The following is a 17,116-nucleotide window of genomic DNA, read 5'->3' as shown; positions in this document are numbered from 1 at the left end:
GAAGCTGTGATCTCATTTGGCCATTGAGGATGTTTTCTGTGTCCTTTAAACAAAAAAGTGTCAGCTGCATTCCCTGCAGAGTTCCCGTGCAGGTGTTGGTAGCGGTATCCCAAATTTTAGCTCATTTTGAACATGACAGGTGAGTTAATGAGCATTTCCAAATGAGCTCCTACAAACAGGGCTCCCAGAGGAGTAAGTTCTGATCCCTGCAGCGTGTGTTCCTCCCTAACACCTGTTGGCTGCTGTGAGAGACAAAATCCTGAACTGCAGCCAGTGCTGTGCTCCAGCAGCTCCCTCCAGGATTGCTGGGTGCTCGCTGTGTGATGATCTGCTGAGAGCTAAAGCTGCCACATCATTTTTAATGTTTGAGCTCAACCCTGGTGGGAGCTGATCCTCTGAGGGGCGTTTTGCAAATCCAGACAAAAGCTGTGCTTGAATAAGATTCCAGATGAAATCCTGCCCTGAGACAACAGGTAAAAATGCAGATGGGAAAGAGGATTTTCTCTAGACTCAGGCCCTTGCTGTAGCTCATTAGACTCTCTGACTCGCAGAATCTACAAGGTCCTGTGTGTGTAGTGTAGAGAGGGGAAGCAGGGAGCATCCATAAATATTAATGTTCCTCCAAATGCTTGTTTGTGTGTAGACAGGCTCCCAGGGACATTGCCACGTCTTGTAGGTGTCAAGCCCTGAATAATTTGCCTCATTCCTTTTTTTCTTCTCCTAGATGCAAAGCTATTAAAAGGGAAAAAAAAAACCTGAAAGTGCATGCAGTTGGGTCCTGGGGCTGGCTCAGGAACACAGGAGGCAGTGTTCAGCCCTGCCATAAAGAAACAAATATGCACATCTAGCAGAGAATTCCAGATTTCACTCAGGAAACCAGCTCTCACTCGGAGCTTCCAAGCAGTGAGTGTAAATAACAGACAACTCAGCTTTTGAAAAATGCAAAGAAGCTCTGGACTGGCCCTTTCAAATGACAATAAGCAAGTTAATTAAGAAAGAAAATAGACTCTTTTATTTATGCAAATAGGGGAGTCCAGTTAAATCCCGGGAGCCACAGGCAGAGGATGTGAGGTCAGAACCCAACTTGTGTCCCTGCCCTCCCTGGCCTGCACGGGGCTATCTTTAGCTTTTCCTAGAGGATGGTTTGGATAAACCCAGCATGGAATGCAGCCCGCTCTGCTGAGCCTTTATTCCCTAATTTCATGCTCATTGGCACGGTCACATTTGGCTTTGAAGGAGCTGCCCTGTTTTAAACCAGGCAGGGTGGCTCTCACCCAGCCACGTGTGCTCACACCGCTGTGGCCCTGGGCAGCCTCGGGAGCCTTTTCCTTTTCCTTTCTGCCCTTCAGAGGTGTGTGAAAAGGAGTTTGGTAAATCAAGGCTCAAGTCCTTTGAAACTGCAATCCCTTGATCTCTTTCACCCGTGATTCAGCCCTCCCTGGGTTCTTTAGGGTTCTCTTGAGGCTCTGTACCTGGGGAGGCTGCCTGGCTTCCAGGGGGTTGATGGAGCTGCCTGCACCCTCCTGGGCCTGGCCAGAGGAGCTGTTTTGGTGGATATTTGCAGCACAGGAGCATCCAGGACCCTGCCTCATTCCCTGCTGTGCTAAGAGAGACAGCTGTGTGGATGAAACCTGGGGGAAAAGGGGCAGTGAGAGCAGTTTGGGTGGGATCCCAGAGGGCTGGGGGATCAGACTGCTCTAGGAAGAGGAGTTGAGTGACACAGGGAAGGCTGTTTGCTGACAGTAAAGCTGCCTGAGAGCACGAGGAGATGCCAGTGCTGCCTGCATGCAAAACTCGCTTTCTTTTAACCCCTGTCAAAGCAGAAGGATCTTTTGGTACTAAATCAGAGGGTGAATCAGCAGTGAAACCTCAGGCTGGGAAATGCTTGAGTGCAGGGAGGGAGGAAGTGCTGGAGCAGCCCGTGCTGAGGAGCTGTCTGTGAGATCCCCATCAGAAAAGCAGCAGAGAGCAGAGTCCTTTGCTGGAGTATCCCAGCCTGTGCTCTGGGATGCAGGAATGGATGGACTCTTGGAGGTGGCACAGCCTTGGGAGCAGAGCTGTGTCTCTGAGGCACCTGCACAGAGCTTTCCAAGTCACTTCAGTCCCTGGGGAGCAGCTTTGCTGGGCTGACCCAGCACGTAGCTGCTCTCCTGTCAGGGGGTGCAGTGGGGAGGCAGCTGGAGCGTGGCAGGGCTGTTCCCTGCCATCCCCAGCAGTGTGAGCTTTGCTGCCCTGAGCTCCTGCAGCCCTGCCCGAGCTCGCCTCAGCAGCTCAGGGAGAAGCTTGAGCGTTGCTGGGGCTGTTCCTGAGTCCTGGGCTCTGTGTCCCACCTCTGTCTGCGAGGGCAGGGAGAAAGCAGCTGAGCTTTCTGTGCCCCTCACGAAGGCAGGGCTCGATGCTGTTTACAGGAGCAAACTGCTGCTGCTGGTGATGCTCCTGTGCTGGGGCTGTTGGCTCTGCTCTTTGCTCGAGCCCATTCCTGACCCCAGCCAGGCTGGCCGGGAGCGGAGCAGCCAGTCCCCTGCTGCTGGAGCAGGGGGATTCGTGCCGATTTCCCGCTGATTTCCACGGAAGAGCCGTTTATTTCTGGGAGCAGCACTTGCTTCTTCACCGCTGTGCATCCCTCGGCGATGAGCTCAGAGCTCTCCCTGGAGCATCCCCGGCGTTGCCATGGGGGCAGGCGGCGGCAGCCCCGGCGTGGGCAGCAGCAGCAGCCGGGACAGTGATTTCATTGTGTCTGCAGCTCTGCAGAGCCGGGACAGCTCCCCAAAGCCCCGAGCCGGGCTCCTGACGAAGCCTTGACGATGAGTCAGGGCTGCAGCCTCTCCCTGCACCGCAGCTTGGCTCGGGGCATGGCCGGGGCTGCTCCGGGCACTGCTCGGACATCCTGGTCTGATCCTGGTCTGTCCTGTCCTGTCCTGCCCTGTCTGTCAGTCCAGGCACTGCTCAGACCATCCCTGGTCCATCCTGTCCTGTCCATCAGTCCGGGCACTGCTCAGACTGTCCTTGGTCCGTCCTGTCCTGTCTGTCAGTCCTGCTGCACTGCTCAGAGCAGCCCTGGTCCATCCTGTCCATCAGTCCGGGCACTGCTCAGAGCAGCTCTGGTCCGTCCTGTCCTGTCCTGTCTGTCAGTCCAGGCTCAGATTTCAGGCTGCTCAGACCATCCCTGGTCCATCCTGCTCTGTCCATCAGTCCAGGTACTGCTCAGACCATCCCTGGTTCATCCTGTCCTGTCCATCAGTCCGGGCACTGCTCAGACTGTCCTTGGTCCATCCTGTCCTGTCCTGTCTGTCAGTCCAGGCTCAGATTTCAGGCTGCTCAGACCATCCCCGGTCCATCCCGCTCTGTCCATCAGTCCAGGCACTGCTCAGACCATCCCTGGTCCATCCTGCTCTGTCCATCAGTCCTGCCCGCAGTCCCACTGCGCTGCCAGTGTAGGGGAGATGAAATCCTGTTGGTGTTGGAGGCTGTGGGTGTTTGCTTGGCCGTGTGCCGGTGCCAGGGGCAGGCTGGGGCTTGCTGTGTGTGAGCCTGGTTATTCGTACCTGCCTCCTCCGGAGCAGAGAGGCCGGGGTGAAAGTGCTCTGTGAAACCCGGTGTTTCAGGGATAAGCAAGGAAAATGTAGGTTGTCTGAAGGCTGGTTTTTGATGGGCTGTGGGTGAGGGATGTGTTTGTTATTCAGCAGACTTTTAAAACTACACGTGCACATACAGATACGTTTGCTTTTCCTGTACCCCTCAACATGAACCCCCCGTGCTGGCTTTGCTGCTCGGTGTGTTGTGTTGGCTCTGGACCTGCTGTCTGTGTCTGGCACAGATAATTGGGATTAACTCCGTGGTGGAGCAGCTTTAGCTGCATGGGGACCTGAAAGGCTCACCTGTTCCTGAAGCTGTTCAGCCTGGAGGGGTTTTCTGCTCCTGCTGGCCTCTGCACAGATCCTGCCTGGAGCCCAGCTCGGTGCTGGTTCTGCTCCCTGGCACCAGCTGGGATGGGGTGGCTCTCCCCAGAGCCATGGTCTGGGTCTGTGGGGGGTGTGTTACTCCGCTCATTCCCGAATCTCAGCAGCAATCTCAAGGCTTGATGTGTCAGACCTGAGTGATGGGGATGACACACTGCTCCTGAGTGCCAAAGCTCTGAAATCAACCGTGCTAAAAATATGTCTGGCTCAGAAGTCAGTGACTCGTTGCTGTTTTCCTATCCCCAAAACAGCTGTGTGCTGGGATTAAAAGCCAGAGGGAACCTTAAGAAATGTGCAAGCTGGACTGTCCTGTGCAGCTCCCCTCCTGTCCCAGCCATTCTGTGTGTTGGTTTGTTTGCTCGGCTCTTGGGGTTTCCCTCTGAACATGAAGGCTCAGCAGTTCCTAAAATTGAACAGAAATCCCCTGAAAATAAGTCAAAATCTCTCTTCTTGTAAAAGTTTCACTGGGAACTTCTGCTACTTTTGCAGAAAGCACAGTCAGCTCCTGCTGCTTTCTGTGTGTTATTTTCTCTTGGGAATTTCTGTCTTGTGTCACACAGGAGTTGGAGAAAATGCTGGAACAGTAATTTAAATGTTTCAGTGAAACCTCTGATCTGTGCCCAGAGCAGCAGATAGCGTGAATTAATCCCAAATTGTGGAGCTGTTTCAGGTATTTCCTGCTGGATACACTGAAATCTTTAAAAACACCTACAAATCCTGGTAATGTTTTGCATGTTTTTGTGTGATGACAAATATTCTTCAGCTCCCAGGCTTGGGCAGCTCCAGGAGCTGATGTCCATGGGAATACCTGCCATGACTCTGCCCTCTGGGATGTTGTTGCACACCCTTGGGTGCTGGGGCCATGCTGAACTGGGCTCAGCAATGCTGCTGGGAATTCTGTGTTCTCTGGGAGCATCCCCCTGCTCTGCAGCCTGGGGATAGTTTGTAAAATGGGAATCTCTGAAAATTGAGGATTTTTGGTACCAGCAGAGAGAGGGTTCTACTGAACACTTACTTGTTATTGTGTATTTTATAATCCCTGTCTGAAAATGTTCCTTGGGCTGAAACTGGGATGTGATTGCCCTTAACCACAGGGCTGGAGTCTTCCTCCCTCTCTCTCTTCTCTAACAAATATTTGTGAATGTGTTTTCTGACTCACATGAAACCAAACTTGCTGCATGATGCAGAGCCAAACAAATCATCACACAGAACTGACTTTTCAATTTAAGAGTTTGAGCTCAGCTTTGGACCATGGAGCCTTTCCTGACTGGCTGAGTAAGGAAGGTGTTTCTTCCTCCTCCAAAAGCTGTTCCTCAACATTTGGTGTTATGTAGACCCGTCTGGTCTCAGTCCAGCTCCTAGCTGGCAAAATGTGACCAAAGTGGCAGCACTTGGGGTGTCCTTGGCAGGAGGGCAGCCCTGCCGTGGACAGAGGGGCTGACACGCTGCTGACCTGTGCAGGTGATCCCTCAGGTGAGGCTCAGGCAGCAGGAGGTGTTGGCAGTGCTCCTGTCCATGCTGCACCCGCTCTGAGCACTTGAGCTTCCCTGGCTCCTAATCTAGTACTTCTCACGGGCATTAACTGCAGTTAAAAAGAATTAAATAATAAGCTAATATCAGAGCACAACCAGTTTATAAATATGCATTTTTTTAATCCATGATTGCTCAGCTTCTGTAACAATATTTACAGTCTTAAAGAGACCCTTCTTTTTCCAGAAGAACCGACTCCACATAAAACCAACAGCCCACCCTCTGGAGTTACATACGCTCATGATGTCTTGGACTGTGGCCTCAAGCCATGCCCCCTGCCTTTTTCTAGCCTTTCTGCAGATCCCATGGGCAGATATGGACAGCCAGATAGCATAGGGCCACCACCTACACACCCTGCCAACGCTGCAGGGGCCTCTGCTCCGAGCCCTAGGATTGAAATAACTCCATATCATGAACTGATTCACTCGGGGGGTCCCTTCCGCAGCAGAGACACAGATGTTCTGTTGGTAGAACATCAGTCAAACTCAGCCACCACTAGCCCGAGGGTTACCCTGCCTGTCCCTGGCTTTGAGGGCTACAGAGAACCACTGTGTCTGAGCCCAGCTAGTAGCGGCTCCTCTGCAAGTTTCATTTCAGAGACAAATGTATCTCCTTGCACATCACCATGTGTTTCACCAAATAATGGTCCTAGTGATGACCTTTGTCCACAGTTTCAAAACATCCATACTCATTATTCTCCTAGAACCTCTCCAATAATGTCACCACGAACAAGCATCACGGAGGAAGCCTGCTTGGGACGCCACTCACCATCACCCTGTCCCAACTCAAGGTCTTCGTCACCAGGTGCAAAACGGAGGTACTCTTGCACCGAGCTGTACGGCGCTCAGCTGCCTCCCGCCTCTCCTCGGCACTCACGGACCCCCTCTCCACAGCCCTCTCCTCGCATCCCCCCGGGAGAAGACGCCTCTGCAGTTACTTACACGCAGTTGGCCAGCGCTTCCCTTTCCATGGATGCTATGAGCAGCCTTCCTACGGATCCTTCCTGCGGCGTCCCCACGAAAATTTGGAAAACCAGCCCTGATCCTTCATCCATGTCTTCCCACAAAAACAGCATTCCGTGTCACGTCTTTCAGACTGTTGACTTCCACGGGCCTTGTGAGCAGGAGGACAGGAGAAACTCAGCCCCAGAATCCATTCTGTTGGTTCCTCCATCCTGGACAAAGCAGCTGGTGCCCGCAATACCAATCTGCAGGTATGTCATCCTCCCTGTGGGTGTGTTTTCTGTGTTTTTCTCATGGTTTGGTGTCCTCTGTCGTGGCTGATGATCCCCAGGGAGCGTTTTCTTGGGCAGGTCCTGCTGCAGACCAGAGCTGAGTGCTCAGGGACAGCACTGGTTCATGGGAGCCTGGTCCATTGGGATTCTGAGATGAAAAAGTCAGGGTTTTGAGGAAACATCACCAAGGAGGTTCACTGATAGCACAGCACGCTACAGATTCAGATTTCCAAATGATTTGTCGCAATAGCAGATTGCAGATGGCCTTTGACAAAGGCTGAACACTCTGGTGCCATCCTGCTGCTCTTAAAATGCTGGGATTGCTTTTCTAAAGTCACTTACGAATTTCCATCATGAAAATGTTTTAAATGATGCCTGATTCAAAACAGAGCTCACTGCTCCAGGTCAGACTGAGCGTTTGGTCAGCTCCAGTGACTTAGTGTTGGTTGTTAATTTGTTAATTGTCCCTTAGCCCAGATCTCAGCCCTCTGTTGTCCAGCTCTGTGGCATCTGCCAGGACCGAGGCTGCCAGGTGTGTGACTGTGCCCTGCTGGCACCCTGTCAGTGCCATCCTGCTGGGCACTGGGGTTATCCCAGGGTGTTCTGACCTGCTGAACACAAACTGTGACTGAAGGAGCACAGGCTGTGACTTCCCCTGGCCTGTCAGACCGGTCCTGGCAGCAGCCTGTACTCACAGGGTAAGAGTGGTTTAAAATCCAGTGCAGGCTTTAGTGGCACATTGCAGTGCACTCATTTCATGCCACAAAACCTTATGTATTTTCATAGCAGGAAGACTAGTACCAGGTAAGAATATTTAGCATTTTATTGATGTGCACTTTAAGATTTATGGAAATCAAAACAGTTATTAACAATTATCATTGTTAATTTACACAACCAGTAGGTAATGGCAAACAGAGTTACTATTTCACAGTATGTGTTTTGTGATCCAAGTTGGAGACACAGCAAAAGTTAGATAAAAGGGAGGGATCTTTGAAAAAACGTAACTGCTACAGATATTTCTGTTTAAGAAACAGAAATATCTTATTCTCTACTGCAAGATGGGCTGACAGAAACTGTTGTCTTCTCAGCAGAGCTTGCAGTCAGACACGAGCAGTTTGGCACAATCCCATGGGAATTCACAGCAGAAAGGGTCCAGGCGGGGCACTGGGAGGAAGGAGGGATCGGGGCTTTGAGAAATCACCTTCTCAGGAGTTTCCCTGGTGCTGTGTCTCTGTGTGTGTCCCAGCTTGCCCGTGCAGTCCCTGCCGCCGCTGGAGTGGCCCCTGTCCAGCCAGTCGGGCTCCTACGAGCTGCGGATCGAGGTGCAGCCCAAGCCCCATCACCGCGCGCACTACGAGACCGAGGGCAGCCGTGGCGCCGTCAAGGCCCCCACTGGCGGCCACCCCGTGGTCCAGGTAAGGCACTGGGGATCTCCCTGGAGGAAAAGGAGAATGAGTTTATCTCTGAAATGCTTGCTGGGGGCTGTCCCTGGAAGAGGAGCGCCCTGTGAGCTCTTGATGCGCTTCACGGGTCTGAGCTGAGCCGGGGTGAAGTGAAGGATTTCGGGAAGGTTGGTTTGGATTGGCTTCTGAAGGCTCAGAAATGTGGGCAGTGTCTTTGCTACCTGGGCTGTGTAAACCTTGTGTGATCTCCTGTCATGACATAAAGTGCCTGGGAAGTCACTGCTGAAACAAGTGAGCAAAATTGAGGCTGAATTCAGGCTGCCAGTGGTGGAAAGAGCGAATTCGTCCCTTTGCTGACCCGAGGTGAATGAGCTGAACCCTTCTTGTGTTTGGAGTGTGAACAGCTTTTCCTTCACCTTTCAAAGGGTGGTATAAAATACTGGCTGAGTAGCAGCAGTGGAGCCAAGTGGGGGCACATCAGTCATTTCCCTCATTTCCCCTGTTTTCAGCCCATGTTTCCTGAAGGAAAGCCAAAGGCAGGCCGGGCTCGGGGCTGTGCTGTGTCACTGGGAGAGTGCTGGGAATGATGTGTGGGTCAGCCACAGCTACAGCCTGCACTAAACAAAGTTGGGCTGCATCCCACAGATGTTCCTGACACACTCAGGGCTTGCAGGAACCAGGAAAACATTAACATTTATGTGTAATTTCAAGCATGTGATCAATACCGCTAATTTCACTGGGTTGATTTGTGCTTAACTTCAAACATATGTTCAGTATTCCCCTGCAGGCTCACCCCCTTTTAAAATCAAGCCATAAATTGTTAAATCAATGAATTTGTTTGCTTTGATGGAGCTGGACTTACACGTATGGCCTGGGTGTTTGAGTACAGGGTGCAGGGCAATATTAAACTGCAGTCACATTGGCCACACCTCAGTAATGCAGGTGTTTGGTTTGGGTCAGACGAGCTCGTAGCCTCCTGTGGTGTGTCTGAAGCTCCCTAGAAGCAGGAATGATACCAGTCAGCCCTTGCTCCTTTCTCAGCTTGTCTGCAACTACAGGATCACTCACCTTCCCCAGGTATTCCCATCGACAGGGTCCTTTCTGCAATGAGGGAGTTCCTTGTGACATGGGGAAACAGAATTTCTTTCCTTCCTGCAATCAATATCAATCAAAGAGGCATTTATATTTTCTGTTGAAGACAGGAACCGATATTGCTAGTTTTATCATAATTTGCCATCAAGCTTGAGGATCTAAGACTATAAATTCAAATGTCCACTTTAGTTCCCCGAGCAGATGTGCCTCTGCACAGCTGTGCCTGCATCTGGGGAAAATATGGACAGTTTCTTTCTGAAGGTTTATTGTGAAGTGGGAGTATTTGTTGAATTTGTGTTCACTTGAACATAACCAGGTTCATGTGGATGCCAAGCAATGAGATAGTTGCACCTGTATGGTTTATGACATCTCAGACTGGGGGAGGCTAGTAAAATCCAAAGTTTTCATGTCAGAAGTTATTTGGCTTCAAGGGATTTATTTTTTTCCTCTCCTTCTTTCCCCTCAGTGAAGTTTAACTTCTGTGTTCTTGTCAGATGCCAACAGAGTATTTTTCTAAAATACAATCTCTTTGGAAACAAATCTGATTTTAAAAAAAAAAGCCTTCAATTAACCCTCCACATAACTAATTACCCAGCTGGACCTGCTGGCAGGAGAGATCTTGGCTGGTTTTTGCAGCACGGTGTTGGCCTGCAATATTTATTTTTTGGAAAGAGCATTTTGCATGCAGATCTCTTCTTTTGGGTGCTCTGAAGCTGCAGACCAGCAGATCTTGTATCCCCCAAGCCTTATCTTGTGGTTTATCTTTCTGATGCTGCTTCCTCTTCTTCACATGTCAAGCCCCGAGCGTTTGTGCTCGAGGCTCTGCACCAGTTGTGCACTCCAAGCACGGCAGGGGAAGAGTCTGGTGATGAAAACCTCTGGGAAGCTGGAGCAGGTGGAATGGGACTGTGGCTGTGGCAGGAGGAGGGGGAGAGGCCATGCATGCCATGGAATGTTCACATGTCTGATTTCAGGGCCATGGAGAAGCACAGGCTCCCAGCTCAGGTGTTTGAGTTGCCCTTGGGAGGAGCCTCCAGCTTGTGCTCACTGCAGAGAAACTCAGGTTTTAGGGGTGTGGGTTGGGTGTGAGTATCCTCTGGAGGTTAAAGTGCTGAGAATAGCCAGGAGATCCTTTGTAGCAAGGACAAAGCTGGAGTTTCCATGCTCCTTCCGTCCTGCAGGTCCCCCTTGGTCAGAGACTGCAGAGGAGGGGGAGGCACATTTGGTTCCCATCTCTTTTTTTCCCAAAGCTGCTTATTTGTACCCAGCCTTCCAGGGAAGGCTGTGGAGGAGCCTGTGCAGCAGGAAAGGCAGTGGCTGCTCCTGTGCAGCGAGCTTGTGGATGTGATGGGGACAGAGGTGGCAAACACAAACCTGGAGTGTTTAAATCCAACTGTTTACCTTGGTACAACATCCAAATGCAGAGCAGGGCTGCAAAACCCCAGTGCTCAGGTGAGGGCAGGGGCAGGCACAGGGACCCCCAGCCCTTCCACCCCTGTGTGCCAGGCTCCTCCTCACTTCTCTTAGAGCAGGAAAGCTGTACAGAGAGGGGCTCCTGTTCAGCACAGCCAGATCAACCTTCCCCCGGGTTTTAACTTTCAAAATTGTGGTGACTTTCACTGCCTCTTTTTATTTTTCTTATTAAAAAGAAGTTGGAATGGCAGAGTTGTTAGTGGAGCTCACAGGAGCTGCTTTACAATAACAAACGTATGTTCCACTTTCCTTTTATATTTGAATTTTGCCGTCTGTGTTTTCTTGTGGTTTCGCAGTCAAAGGAGACATTGTTTCTTAGCCTGGGCTTCCCATGGGGCTCTGACTTCTAACTGTAAGTGACTTCCAACATTCAGCTAATTCACTGGTGTGTCAGTGAAACCAGAGCCTTTGATGGAAACTCAAAACCAGCTCCCAGCGCTGTGGGGCGATTCGCGCTCTCACACGTGGGGCCGGGCTGGATCCGCTCCTGCACCAGGGGATTGCTCTGAGGGCACATCCCAGCAGCTGAGCTTGGCCTTTGCTCACCTTCCCGAGCCTCCTGTGCAGGGAAGGGCAAGGCCAGGCTGTGCTGGACCCGGCTGGAGCTGCACAACATCTCTGTGCCGCTCTCATGGCATCACCTCCCTGCTCTGGAGCTGGGTTTTGGCTCCTGCAGGGGTTTTTCCCCAGCTCACCAGCAGCGTGACAGAACAGCTGCACCTTCCACACCTGGTTTACCTGCAGGACTACAGGGCTTGTTTGTACAGTGGCTTCATTAGGGGCCTCTTGAGCTCTCGTGGATTTATTTACTGCTGTTCCATGTGCAGGGGCCAAGGCAGAGATTTCAGCTAAACCTGGGAAGTTCTCTTCAGAGCTAATATCCCATCAAATGTAAGGGTCAGCAGCCCTGATGCCATGCTGCAAGCACAGCTATAAAGCTGAGGTGGAGGTGAATGACAGGCTCTCACTGAAACTTTCAAGCCTAATTCAGAATAGCTTGCTTTTGATGGAGAGCAGTTTTGGCAGAGGTGAGGGGAAGCAGCGTGTACCAGTTTTGAGGGGGATGCCTGTGCTCAGCAGATTTTGTGGGTTAGAAATACCCCTGGATGAAGCAGATGCAAGATTTAGTTATTCTCTCCAGTAGGTTCTTGCTGCAGGACTGTGCTGTGTTTCTTTCCTATTTTTCACAAAAATGCTTTTTTGGCCAAGATATTTTCAAGATGTGGCTGACATTCAGTCCATTGTGCAGTGCCTGAGCCAAGGCCATGGTGGGTTCCTGGACCCCAAAGCCACCTTGCAGGAGGCCCAGCACTAACCCTGGCAGTGGGCTCAGCTCTGGGGATTTGGTTCAGTGCAGTCAGATCGATCATTTTGGGCTGGGATTCATCTCCAGGATGCTCCTGGTGCTGTCACCTCTTGCCCCTTTTGTCACCACAGCTGCTGTCAAGCTTTGTGCCACACCTGGCTTGCACAGGGGATGCTCCTGGGAAGGATGAGCTGAGTGTGGCAGAGGAAGGTGAGGTTTTAGAAAAGCCTCTGCTCTGCTCCAGCTGGGCTGGGGCTGGTTCCACAGTGCCTCTGACAGCTAGCAAGGGTCCAGCTTTGCTAACTGGTGCCAGAGCCATGTGCTGAGGACTCCCCCAGTGTGATTCTGTCAAAAGCATCACATTTTCACCCTCTGGTTTCCTCGTGGCACAGCGAGTTCTGTCATGCTGGGGAGGTTTAGCTCTTTAGTCAGGAGTGCTCAGGGAAGTGCTTTAATGACACAGTTGGTTTCCTTAGCCAGCTGTGAAAATGTGATCTCCAAATCCTCCTCCCTGTATGTGTGCACTGGACAGATGTGTTGTGCCTCTTTAAAACTGTCATCTGGGATGGTGAAAGCATCCTGAAGACAGGATCAGCCCTTCAGAGGGGCAGGGGGCCCAGAGAGGAATCAGCTGCTTGCACTGTGGTGTGAGGACAGTCAGGAGCAAACCCCCCTGACTGCATTCTCCCAAGAGCTGCTGCCTCTGGCCCAGACCTGCAGTAACCCCACCTGAAAGCAGAAATCCCAGTGACACACTGGGAGTCTGGCTGTTATTTACTGTAAGGAATGGCAGAGCAAGAGAGATTCAGCCCTTGGAATTTTGGCTGAACTGTCACCAAAATAAGAAACACTTCAAACTGAGTATCATGCAAAATCATAATTTAGCAGAATCAGATGTTCAAAGGATTGTGTTCAGAGGCCTTTACAGACAGCTTTGGTAGAGAGCAAAAGGAACTAAGGCAAAGATTTCCTTCTGGTTTGCGTTCTTTTGCAGTGTCCCAAGTACATTAAATTGAACAAAAACATGTGAGAAGATTCGGCTTTGTTGCTCAATGTCAGCTCTAACCAAAGCAGGCAGAGGAGCTGCTACATGATACAGTGGCTGGACGAGGTCTTTGTTGAATTCCTGACAGTTATTGATATTTCACTCTCCCTGAGACAATGCAGTGACATTTTCCATCTTGGTACGAGTATTGTTGAGCAAAGACCTCCCCAAAAAAATCCTTGACATCGCCGCAGCCAGCGGGTGTTAACGATGGGGATTAATGATGGAATCCAAGGCTGGAGCCGCTTGCAGCAGGAAAGGGGGACAGAAGCAGGGCTGTTCTCTCAGAACATCATCTCAGGGGGTGTGAGAGGTGTGGGGGCAGTGCTGGGGCGGGGGGCAGTGTTTATCTCCGGCAGGGCAGCGGGAGGAAGCGATTTCTGCCCGCCCTGTGCCCCTGGGTGAATGCTCCTCACTGCTGGCCAGGCTGCTCTGGGTCAGTGTCCGAGCTGGCCTCACACCCCTGCAGCCTCCAGGGGCCAGAGCCAGGGATGCACAGCCATGGACCAGACCTGGGCACTGAGTGCTTTGGAGCAGAGACAGTCCCCAAGCCTAGAGAATCGATTCCCCACATTGAAACTTTGCTCCAGGCCACGGCTTGCGGTGTCTAGACAGGAAAGTGCTTTAAAGATGCAGTTTTGTCCATTCCATGGACGAAATGCCCGACAGGCAGAGCTGTGTTGGGATGGATGGGAAATAAATTACTCCCCTGTACTCTCCAGAGCAGTCAGTCTCACACTGGGGCTCCTTAAAGACACCAGGAAGGTTTGCAGGTGCTGCTGCTTTTGTTGTGCAAAGCCCAGCACTGCACGGAGGCTTTTGATGTGCAACAGCTAAACTAGAAATGCCCAAGAAAATCTGGCTCTGCAAGCCAGCAGTGAAAAGACAAAGCTTGCAATGCTGCTGGGAGCTGGGGTGCTGCAGCTGCTGAGTGATGCCTCAAGTGCCAGTTTGGGCTGCCTGCAGGACAGGGTCAGCATTCCCTGTCAGCGTTCCCTGCAGCAGGGCACAGGCACCATGGGTTTCTCACTGGGCTTTGGCTGCTCATCCCCTGCAGGACCTGGGAAATCACTGCCCCTCTCTGGCCTGCCTTCTGGGTAAGAATAAAAAAGTTATTTATTTCCTATGGCTTTAAGTGCTGTGTATTTGGAGCTGGGGTGTTAATTTGTGAGGAGACCTGAGTTTTGGAACAGAGCAGGAGAAGAAGAGCCTTTCGTGTGCCTGACGTGTGCTCCTGGTGCCAGGGCCATCACAGGGGTGGTGTTGGGTGTGTAGCTGAACAAACTCAGCAGCTGAGGGCACATCTGCTCATTTTTTGCATGCAGAATGACACAGGTGCCTTCCTGCACTCAAATCCTTTCCCCATCCCCAGTGTGACTGTATCGCTCCATGGATGGAGTGCAGAATGAATTTGATCTCTGCAGAGGTGAGATGATGCTTTTAATTGTGCCACACATTTCCATGTTGTTTAGAGACCCAATCATAGCAGCAAACCAAACAAGAAAAGTCTCCTTGTTTTCTCAATGATGTTATTTGTTTATCTGCCAAAGTGCTTTGCATTTCCTCAGGTCACAGACCAGCCCATGTCTGGATGTGTGAACATTGTGAGAGTTAGGCAAAAGCAAAGTTTAAGAAAAATCTTTCAACTGAAAGAAATAGGATCTTAGAGTCCCAAAATAGAGTATGGAAAGGTACACATCATGTCTGGCTTCTCTTTCCCCTTGTGGCAAATGTGACTCAAAGGAGTTGGGTTTTTTCCAGCTCGATCTGTATACAGTTTGGGGGAGTTTTATTGTGAATAGGTCACCTTATAATACACAAAAATATTTCCTCCCAGACTTCTGTATTCATAAATCTTTCTTGAAAGAAACTGAAATCCAGATGATTTTGTTTTCTTCATGGAAAGAAGAGTGAGAAAGAGTGAAGGCCCACCTTGGTGTGGGGCTGGTGCTCCCCTGGAAGGGCTTGGGGGAAGCAGCTCTGATGAGCAGAAGAACAACACTTGAAACAGAGATTTTACAGCAGCTTGGTTGTTGCTAAGGGAGGAAAAAAATAATTTCAAAGTTTAGTATTTTAAAAAGCATTTTAAATCTTCACTTCTCAAAGTTTGTTTAAGGGTCAAATTTATTCCTCCTTTGGTTCTCCAAAGGAAGGATTGGTGCTTTGGTTAAATATTAAAGCAGCTGCCTGGCATAGTGGAGATGTTTATTGACAGTGGCACTCTTTAGCAGTTCAGTTTTAAGAGGAGACATATCTCTGAAGCACAGCTTTGATGTGTTCTTTCATTTGAGCTCACAGAGACAATTCTCTATAAGAAAGCAGCACAAATACTCTGTCCCTGCCGAGCAGGGTGAGCATCACTGTTCCCTGGTGCAGGTAAAGAGAGAGCCTGACATGGCCAAAGCTGTGCCAAATTGCTGGTGAAGATGAGTGTAAAACTCTGATTTTGAAGGTTCTGGAGTGTTTCTGTGAGCTGTTCATTTGTAGCAAGTGAAAGGTAGATGGAAATACTTACGGTGAATGATCACCTATATTAGCCCTAAAACATGTAATCAATTATCTCAAGAATGAACCCTTGTAAATGGGGACACTTCACTCTTTTAGAGATATGTTTTCTCTTTGTATTTGCATTTTATAATGCTGTTCTGATTTTACAATGATGTCATCCCACAGCATTGCCATAATACCATAAATTACAAAAAAAAAAAGTCATTTTCTTCCACTGACCAAACAACTGATTTAAAATCTGGTTCTGTGGAGGATCAGGAGGCCTTTTACTGTGTGGTTTATGCCCCTGGGCCAGCAGATAATACAGACATTGCCATATGAACAGGGAATCAATTCCTCTCTTAAGCCTGTATGCATTTATACAGCACACACCCACAGGCACGCACACTATTGGACAGCCATGAACAGTTTTGTCTTGGGAACTCATTCTGTACATGACCAAATACTTAAAATTACTTTTAAAGGTGGCCAGTATTAAACCCTGTGTATGTAGCCAGTTCTGTTACAGCTGCTACTGACTGTGCTCACTGGGGGCAGATTTTCTTTTGTAATTTATTATCTGTTTTCCTCCGTTTCAGTCTCCCACCCATAACTCTGGGATTTTCTTCTGCCAGGACAGAGGGGAGAGCAAAAGCTGCTTTGCTGTCACTGTAATAACCCTTCCTGTCCAAAGGATCCTGTTGTGTTGTAGCTGGATGCACAGAGCATTAGTCTGTCAGGCATGACAATAAACACGCTCAGGATGTAAAACCTGCTCTTCCCCCTCGCCCCTGCTGGAGACAGGATGGCTCTTGGTGGTACAGTGGCTTTGCAGGCCAGGAAATGCTGGGTTTTGAAAGTCCCATGCTTAGGGTGAATTTCCCCGTGGCTCCCAGTGGATCTGGGCTGTGGATCCCTCCATCAGTGCCTGTTCCCAGCAGATCTGTCACTCTGGCCTCTGTTGCCTTTGTCCATTTCTGGATGTGCCCATGGCTGCTGCTGTATTTATCCCATTCCTGGCCCTGCTGTGTCTCCAGTCCCAGCCCTGGTGCTCCCAGCCCAGCTCCCAGAGCCAGCTGGAGGTTCCTGCCCCGTTCCTCTCCTCCCCATCCCCATCAGGCTGGTGCCAGCCAGGTGTGGGCTGTGCCTGGGCTGGGCTCTGCACTTTGCTCTTGCACAAGCCCTGCCTGGTGCCTTCAGTGGAGCTGTTGATGCCAGGGGAGGCTGCAGGCTCAGCCCTTGGCTGGAGGGGTCTGTGGGGTCCTGTCTCTGTGAGCCTCCAGGAGATGTGCTGGCTCAGGAGCAGCTCTGGAGAGGGAGTGTCCCCTTACATCTGCCATGCTGGGGGAAGGCTGCCAGCACTGCATTGATGCTGCATGTGGTCCCCTTCCAGGGGGGAATTAATCCCTCTGTGCAAGGAGACCTCCTGCTGACTGGTGAAAAGGAAAAAAAAAGGGAAAAAAAAACCCCTGGTTTGGCCATGAATACCATTAGCTTAATCTTTCTTTTCTCTGATCTTCCAGTACTATTTGCTTTGTATGGCTTCATCAAGGTTTTGTATGTGGACAGAGTAATTGAAAACAAATT

General features: G+C 50.5%; 1 protein-coding gene across 1 annotated transcript in view; it reads left to right on the top strand.

Annotated features, from left to right (window-relative positions):
- Positions 1 to 17,116, top strand: part of NFATC2 (nuclear factor of activated T cells 2) — a 74,051-nt gene that overhangs the window by 2,415 nt on the left and 54,520 nt on the right. The window contains exons 2-3 of the mRNA XM_058851006.1: positions 5,676 to 6,702; positions 7,970 to 8,138. Coding sequence (XP_058706989.1) covers positions 5,676 to 6,702; positions 7,970 to 8,138 — 1,196 coding nt within the window. The remainder of the gene's footprint in view (positions 1 to 5,675; positions 6,703 to 7,969; positions 8,139 to 17,116) is intronic.

This window comes from Poecile atricapillus, chromosome 15 (assembly GCF_030490865.1).
Source record: "Poecile atricapillus isolate bPoeAtr1 chromosome 15, bPoeAtr1.hap1, whole genome shotgun sequence".
In the NCBI taxonomy this organism is placed as follows: Eukaryota; Metazoa; Chordata; class Aves; order Passeriformes; family Paridae; genus Poecile; species Poecile atricapillus.
The sequence above is the reverse complement of the archived record's forward strand: the minus strand, read 5'-3'. Positions and strand labels throughout refer to the sequence as shown.